This window comes from Clupea harengus, chromosome 2 (genome assembly GCF_900700415.2).
Source record: "Clupea harengus chromosome 2, Ch_v2.0.2, whole genome shotgun sequence".
Lineage (NCBI taxonomy): Eukaryota > Metazoa > Chordata > Actinopteri > Clupeiformes > Clupeidae > Clupea > Clupea harengus.
Window position 1 is genome coordinate 3,694,385 of NC_045153.1, and position 9,369 is coordinate 3,703,753.

The 9,369-nt window shown below is 44.1% G+C and overlaps 1 protein-coding gene across 1 annotated transcript in view; it reads left to right on the plus strand.

Moving 5' to 3' along the window:
• The window catches only part of otc (ornithine transcarbamylase), a 2,885-nt gene extending 2,874 nt beyond the window's left edge, over window positions 1–11 (plus strand). Inside the window, exon 4 of the mRNA XM_031580034.1 lies at window positions 4–11. Within this exon, the coding sequence (XP_031435894.1) occupies window positions 4–11 (8 nt within the window). The remainder of the gene's footprint in view (window positions 1–3) is intronic.
• The last annotated feature ends 9,358 nt before the right edge of the window (window positions 12–9,369 follow it).

The window sequence follows — 9,369 nt, forward strand, 5'->3', positions numbered from 1 at the left end:
CAGAGATGTAACTAAAGGTCCTCAGTATCTCACGGTGTACATTCAAATTTCTATGTAGATTGTCCAACTAATAAAGAACCTTTATGACGTTCCAGACTCAGGCCCAGCACACAGAGGAGCAGATCATGGAGGAGTTTGAGAAGCTTCACCAGTTTCTACGAGATGAAGAGGCAGACAGGATAGCAGCACTGAGGGAGGAAGAGGAGCAGAAGAGTCAGATGATGAAAGAGAAGATTCAGAAGATGAGCAGAGAGATCTCAACTCTTTCAGACACCATCAGAGCCATAGAAGAGGAGATGGGAGCTGATGACATCACATTTCTACAAGTAAGAACCATCTACTGTCCTTATCATAGTGTGTTTGTGTGTGTGTGTGTGTGTGGGGGGGGGGGGGTGTGTGTGTGTGTCTCTCTCTCTCTCTCTCTCTCTCTCTCGCTGTCTGTGTGTGTGTGTGTGTGTGTATGTGTGTGTGTGTGTGTGTCTCTCTCTGTGTGTGTGTGTGTGTGTGTGTGTGTGTGTGTGTGTCTGTGTGTGCCTGTGTGTCTGTGTGTCTGTGTCTGTGTCTGTGTGTCTGTGTCTGTGTCTGTGTGTCTGTGTTTGTGTCTGTGTGTGTGTGTGTGTGTGTGTGTGTGTGTGTGTGTGTGTGTGTGTCTCTCTCTGTGTCTGTGTGTGTCTGTGTGTGTCTGTGTGTCTGTGTGTCTGTGTCTGTGTGTCTGTGTGTGTGTGTGTGTGTGTGTGTGTGTGTGTGTGTGTGTGTGTCTGTGTGTCTGTGTGTCTGTGTGTCTGTGTGTCTGTGTCTGTGTGTCTGTGTTTGTGTGTGTGTGTGTGTGTGTGTGTGTGTGTGTGTGTGTGTGTGTGTGTGTGTGTAATAAAATACATAGAAATACTGTCCAGTCTCTCCAAAAGCACATTGGCGATTGAGGTCAATGTTTAATCCGTGACGTGAAGAAACTCAAGAAAGCGCTCCTGCACTGCATGGTTGCTGTCGATGTACCTGAGCACAAACACCAGCTGTGTCTGAGTGGAAACGTCCGTGGTCTCGTCAGCTTGAATGGCTACATAGTTCGTCCACTTCATCTCCTCCACAATGCGTTCCCTCACGACCGCTGGCATACACTCCAGTAGCTCGTTTTGAACAGTCTTTGATGTGCCCTTGAAAACTGTAGCATTTTTAAGATGCTTATTGAATACTTCGTCCAACTGTGCCACAAAGTCGACCAATCCAAGAGAAATACCAGGATTGGTGGAGCCCTCCGTTTCATCCTTACTCAAAAATGGCACACAATTTTACACACTGGATGAGCCGGTTTAGGATGTGCTGGTTATTGCTCACCTCATCGTTGTGGCAGCGCACTGCTAGCCTGTATCCCTCATCCAGCTGAGTGACAATGTTCACACTCCCAACAGCAGAGAACTTCAGACAGCTGTCCATGTGGAGCTCCGACTGCTCATGTTTCTGCACCGTTTCAGACAGATGGTGCATGTCTTTAACTCCAGTAGTAGACAGATGGTGCATGTCTGTAACTCCAGTAGTAGATGACAGATGGTGCATGTCTGTAACTCCAGTTGTAGTTGACAGGTGGTGCATGTCCGTAACTCCAGTAGTTGACAGATGGTGCATGTCTGTAACTCCAGTAGTTGACAGATGGTGCATGTCTGTAACTCCAGTAGTAGTTGACAGATGGTGCATGTCTGTAACTCCAGTAGTTGTAGACAGATGGTGCATGTCTGTAACTCCAGTAGTTGTCCATGCAGTGCTATCTGTTGTGCCGCCTTCGGGATGGAAAAGTAGGCAGGGGTAGAAAAAGACAACATTAGCCACTTCACATTCTGCTTGCCACGATTTTCTTTCGTACTAGTTCTTGGAATTTCCCCCTTTATAGAAACCTGTTGAATGGATACATTTGGTCTAGGAAGTCCTAATTGTTTTGCTGCCAATTTATCTTGATTAGTACGCAGACTAAAAGGAGTTTCTTTCAAAGAGAGAATTGAGTTACACTGAACGCTAGCCATCTTGACAGAATGTGACTTGATCGAAGCCTCCCCCACACTTTTCACAGTTAGTATGATGAAAGCACATTAGTGCTAGCCCTCCCGGAACCCATAGAGACTGCATTGGAAACCCTATTAGTGAAAAAAATAGACTTTCGATGAGAGTCTATGAGAGATGTCTGGGGTGATTTTCAACCTGACTGAAATATAGAAGACTCATAACCACTGTCTCTCTTTTTCCCGTTTGGCAGTGCATCGCCCAAATCACCCTTATGGACAAACCGCCCATGCCGCCCACACCATTCACACACACACACACACACACACACACCACACACACACACACACACACACACACACACACACACACACACACATACTTATGTTTGTGTCTGTCTGTGTCAGTCTGTGTGTGAGTGTTTGTCTGTCTGTCTGTCTGTCTGTGTGTGTGTGTGTATGTGTGTGTGTGTGTGTGTGTGTGTGTGTGTGTGTGTGTGTGTGTGTGTGTGTGTATGCGTGTGTGTGTGTGTGCATGTGTGTGTGTGTGTATGTGTGTGTGTGTGTGTGTGTGTGTGTACTGGCCAATCACCATCATTCATATACAGCCACACTCAATCACACTCACTTAGACACACTCATACTCAGCCACAGTTGACTGAAATGTGTTTATCTGTGTCTTCCAATGTCCTCTGTGTGTAAAATGTAAAATGGTCGTTGACAAAAGAAACAGGATGAATGAGGGACAGGGGCAACTGAAAAAAAACTCTGATGATGTACATGATTATGACATGTGTCAGGTGAGAGAGTGTGTGTGTGTGTGTGGGGGGGGGGGGTAGAGGAGAGTAGGTGTGTCAGCTTACAGGGAAGTAGAGAGACCATGAGTAAATAAAGGTTTATTATGAGACATTTCCATACCATCATGTTAAAATATATGTTTTCCTTCATCATTTCACAGAACTACAAGAGCACAGTGGAAAGGTGAGTGATCTGCCTCCTGTCTCTCTCTTCTCTGTGGTTCTGAACCCAAACCCACAGCAGCACTGACTCCTGAATGTTATTCCAGAGCCCAGTGCACACTGCAGGATCCAGAGAGGGTTTCAGGAGCTCTGATCAATGTGGCAAAACACCTGGGCAACCTGAAGTTCAGAGTCTGGGAGAAGATGCAGGAGATTGTCCAATACAGTGAGTACTGACTGAAACAGATATACAGACACACACACACACACACACACACACACACACACACACACACACACACACACTCACACACACACACACACACACACACACACACACACACACACACACACATACACACACACACACACACTCACACATATCCCTTCCTAGAGCTCATAGTGTCTCTGCTTCTGTTCTCGTAAAACCACACACACACACACACACACACACACACACAAATATATGCACACACACACACACACATGCACATGAGCGCACACACGCGCCCACACATGCACATGCACATGCACACAAACACACACACACACGCATACACACACACACACACACGCAACACACACATCTCCCCTTCTAGAGCTCATAGTGTCTCTGCTTCTGCCCTCCTAAGACCAACGCGCACACACACACACACACACACACACACAGCACAACACACACACACACACACACACACACACACACACACACACACACACATACACACACACACACACACAGACACCTCACCTACTAGAGCTCATAGTGTCTCTGCTTCTTCCCTCCTAAAGACCACACACCACAGACACACACAAACACACACACACCACACAAAAATATATGCACACACACACATGCACACTCGCGCACACACTCGCGCACACATGCACATGCACACTCACACACAGACACACACACACACACACACACACACACACACACACACCACACCTCACCTACTAGAGCTCATAGTGTCTCTGCTTCTTCCCTCCTAAGAACCACACACACACACACACACACACACACACACACACACACACACACACACACACACACACACACATATGCACAGACACACAGGCACATTCACACGCATACATACAAACAAACACACACACACACACACACACACACACACACACACACACACACACATATACACACACATATCCCCTACTAGAGCGCATAGCGTCTCTGCTTCTTATCTCATAAGACCATACACACACACAGACACACATACACACACACACACACACATATACACACACGGACACACATACACACACACACACACATATACACACACACACACACACACACACACACACACACACACACACAAATCTCCTCATATGCATCTCAAACATCCTTTTGTGACCATGTCTGCCCAGGCCCCCCCAGCAGTGGATAATACACAGACACAACCACCAATAACGGCTGTGTTCAATTCAAAAACACCATACACACACAACCACCCGACTGCCAAGCAGATTACAGAAACTTTGGATGAAATGATTTGCCAGGACCTCTTGCCCAACTCAGTTGTTGAAAACACGGGTTTCCGTAAGCTCCTAACTGTCACTGCACCATGCTACAGGGTACCCTCACGCATGCATTTCTCAGGTACAGTTGGACCAAACCTGTACTGTGATGTTAAAGCAAAGGTGAGGAAATCCCTGTTAAGCATGGAGGGCGATGTGGTTCACTGTACCACAGACATTTGGACAAGCTGGGGGTTCAGACAGTTCATAAAACTTCAGTTACAATTGAAAAAAGAGAGATGAAAAGTATAGTATGAAGAAGTGAAAATATATTCCATATTTAATAACATAATAAATGAATATAATGAATCAGTTTGAAGCTTTGAAAACACACCAATTGCATTACCAATGAATATTAGGCTAAAAAAAACACGTGCCTGATTTAACATGACTTCCAGCATAAGCCACGCCCACTTATGGAATTCTATCCCAATCCAGATATAAAGACAGATCATTTTGTTGGTTTAACAGATAGAAATACAGATACAGATAATTACCTCTAGTTTGTATATGTGTATGTATCTCTTTTTGTGTGCTCTTTCCACCAAAACCATTTGTGTTTCTCACTCTGCAGCTCCTGTGACTCTGGATCCCAACACTGCACACCCAGGTCTCATCCTGTCTGAGGATCTGACCAGTGTGAGACGTGGTGATGAGAGTCAGCAGCTTCCTGATAACCCAGAAAGATTTGATAAGTATGCCAACATCCTGGGCTCTGAGGGCTTTAACTCAGGGACTCACTGCTGGGATGTGGAGGTTGGAGAGAACACATGGTGGGTTGTGGGTGTGATGACAGAGTCTCTCCAGAGGAAGGGAGCCTTTTACTCCATGAGTGGACTGTGGCTTGTGTATTATAAAGATGGTGAATATGGAGCACGGTCTAAACCACAGTCCCCCACTCTCCTCAGAGTGAAGCAGAAACTCCAGAGGATCAGAGTGCAGCTGGACTGGGACAGAAGAAAGCTGTCATTCTCTGACCCTGATAATAACACAGACCTACACACTCTCACACACACTTTCACTGAGAGAGTGTTTCCATATTTCAATGGATACCCTCTGAGGATCTTACCAGTGAAGGCTTTAGTAACAGTAGAGCAGCACTGATGGAGCTGATATTATCTCTGTCAGGACCAGGACCTTTGAACTTTGGGCACGGAGTGTCAGACGTGACCAGGCCAAGTGGCAGGGATGAGAGGGGTGGTTGTAGAGGGTGCGATTATTTAGAGTGCTCTGTAGTAATACAATATTATTGTCTTTGGGTAAACCTGGCTGTATGAATGTAAGGAAATGTATGTTGTGATAATAAGTCGTAATTTGAAGGGTTTTCCAGTAAAACTCTTCATGATTTTCTAATGAGAATAATCCTTTACTTCATTTTCCAAACACAAACTGAAGTTGTTTACCAACAACCTTTTGAATAACTGAGGTCCCTGAAACAGTGGAGCAGCTCAGCTTCAGCTTCATTAGTCTGATCAGACTCTGAGGTCCTGAAACAGTGGAGCAGCTCAGCTTCAGCTTCATTAGTCTGATCAGACTCTGAGGTCCTGAAACAGTGGAGCAGCTCAGCTTCAGCTTCATTAGTCTGATCAGACTCTGAGGACTGTAGAGAACACAAACACTGATGGGGAAAAATAATGAAAACTGTTTGAATGGACTTGTATTAATTGTATGATTCGTTTCTTTTTTTCTTGAATGATGCTACTTGACACAATTGGATTGTTTTAGCGCTGTACAAAAATAAATTGAATTGAATAGGCCAATATTGTCTTTTGTGCTTTTGTGCAATATTGTCTTTAGCTTAGAGCTGTGGCTAATAGAAACTGATGTTGACAAATGGGATCCTGTGGCAAAACTCTTCAACATAATCTCCTTCAGACACAATTGTGATTCATGCTATTGGCTGTAAACTCTCTCCACTGATGATCTTACCAGTGAAGGCTTTTGTAGGAGTAGATCAGCACAGTTAGAGCTGATAGTGTCTCTGTCTGGACCAGGACTGATCTGTAGTAGGAAATGAATCAGTTAGAGCTGATAGTGTCTCTGTCTGGACCAGGACTGATCTGTAGTAGGAGATGAATCAGTTAGAGCTGATAGTGTCAATGTCTGGACCAGGACTGATCAGTAGTAGATGAATCAGTTAGAGCTGATAGTGTCTCTGTCTGGACCAGGACTGATCAGTAGTAGATGAATCAGTTAGAGCTGATAGTGTCTCTGTCTGGACCAGGACTGATCTGTAGTAGGAGATTAATCAGTTAGAGCTGATAGTGTCTCTGTCTGGACCAGGACTGATCAGTAGTAGGAGATGAATCAGTTAGAGCTGATAGTGTGTCTGTCTGGACCAGGACTGATCTGTAGTAGGAGATGAATCAGTTAGAGCTGATAGTGTCTCTGTCTGGACCAGGACTGATCTGTAGTAGGAGATGAATCAGTTAGAGCTGATAGTGTCAATGTCTGGACTAATACATGAGACACACTGACTGACATATAACATCAATGAGGGAAAGGTCACTTATGTAAGGCAGGAATGGGTTTCTACCGGAAAAACATTGATGTCAGGAATGGACCTGTTGGAACGGAAAAAACTCAGAGAACAATCAACTCTGGTTAACTACTCATCTGGCGGGGGTTAGGTGCTGGTTTATTGTGCCATCAGCAAACATTGCCCAGAGGCTGTCGCAATACCCTAAATTCCAACCCCCCTGTAGAGACTCTTATCTCAGACCTCTGTCTCTGCTTCCCTCGTCGTACTTTTCCGTGCTGAGGTGAAATTGGGGACAGAGAAATTAGCATAAGAGTGTCAAACTGAAATACAATATTGGAAGATGATTTCTGTAGAATGTTTGGACTCATTTTGATGGTCTCGATCTGAGTGGGAAAATGGTCTCAGTTCTCCAGCTGTATATATTAATTCAAACATAGATATCAGAGACCTGGTCATTTTGGTCTCTGTGAGAGTGCAAAGGTATCTCTCTTGGGTGGGGGTCCACCCCAAATTTGGGTGAGAACTCCCTCCATTTTGGGTTGTTAATGGGTGAGTCTCATCTTGAGAAACTTGTTATCTAGGGGATAATTATTAGGCCCTATGGCGCAATAAATGTGTACTTACGGGAAAGGTATGCATAGAACCAGGAGCATTCTGTATCCAGATCTCCCTCACATCCGTGTGAGTAGGCACTTCTAAGCAGCCAGGTATGTTCATGTTCTCTGTGTTTTTATGTTTCATGTGGTGTTTAAAAACTTATATTCTTCACTTTAGACTTGTTTTTGTAACTGGTAGTAGTCACTTGTACCTGACGTAATGAATTGGTAATTCCTGGCTAAAATCATCTGGGCTAGACATGCCGCAGTGAACTGTTAATTATCTAATTTGAATGGTCATATTTGAGAGCGGACAAACAGTCTGGCGCTCTGTAACTGAACCACGTCGCTATAACAAGCTGAGAAATGCCCCTTTACAGCACTGTAGGACCTCTGAGCTAGCACAGAACTAGATTACAGGTTATGACTGTGGAATTGCCATTATGGAATCGGCCGGCCGTGGCAAGATCCTTAAATTACTCTATTCCTTTGAAACCCGCTAATAATGAGTAAGAGAGGAAATTCAAATACAGACCGTAGGTGCATTGAGTTGGAGATCAGCCTACAAAACTTGGTATAAATATACAGTAAAGTGAGGACCTTAGACTGGGTTCCCCAAAAGAGTGGAGTCAGACACATAAAATGGAGTCAGAGGAAGTATGAGCGTAATAAGAAAGGTGTTTTAATAACTGTTACTTTTTCAGCGAAGCAAAGAGAAAGACGAGTCCACCCAAACCTTCCAGACGCCTATTCCCTCATTGGTCTAGGAAGTTACGTCTTTACACTTATGTATAAATGAATTTCTGATGAAGAGGTATAGAACAATATAATCATTTAATACATAAAATGCATACATGCTCTTCCAAGGTAATTTATATATAAGTTACAGATGTATTGTTTTTGGACAAAAGTGTGTGCTAAATACTATAACCATAACCATAACCAATAGTAAAGCACCAAACCAGTCCACAGGCTCCACAGACAGGGCTAGAGGACAGGAGAGGGTCACCTCCCTCAGGGACACAAACAGGGGTGTTGATTGGGGTCAAGGGTCAACAGGGGATATTAACCCATTTTTAGGAAGGTACAACTCTAAGGTAGGGGTGCAGTTACATCCAACATACTGAAATACTGCCATCTTTTGGTGGAATACTGCAACGCGCCTTTCTAATATCTTCTTTGAGTGCTCAAATGTCTTTCCAACTAAGTTTCACCAGCACAGGACAGAGCAGAGATGAAGCTCACAGTGAGTGAACCAGAGAGAGGATGGCCAGACAAGGACACTCAAGCTGTTTGTCTTACGGGTGCCAGTAAGGGTACAGAGTCACATAACAGGGACATTTGATCAGAGTTTGATACATCAGCTTCTGTGGGAATGGGGCATCTGTCCATGACAACCAGCACCTGCTCAGAGATCCAGGGATCACATTTCTCACTCAGAAACTCTTAACAGATAGAACACAGGGAAATAAAGTCAGAGACACTTCAAATTGAATAAGACATTCATTCATTCATTTTGTTCATTCATTCATTCATTTATTCATTCCCTGCACTGTGCACAAAAGGGACCTCAGGTTCCACTGTGAAGATGATTACAAAGCTTGTGTGACTTGTGTATAAATGTCCAAAGATGAACAACAAAACAAATGTCTCTGGTTATGAAATAAGGGATCCAAGTGCAGACATAAGATATAATGAGAAATAAAATACAATTAGAATACTTTGCCAAAATGTACATAAGAGATACACTCAGAATGACATGGTTTGGTGTTAAATGTGTATTCTGCAACCATCTCACATCA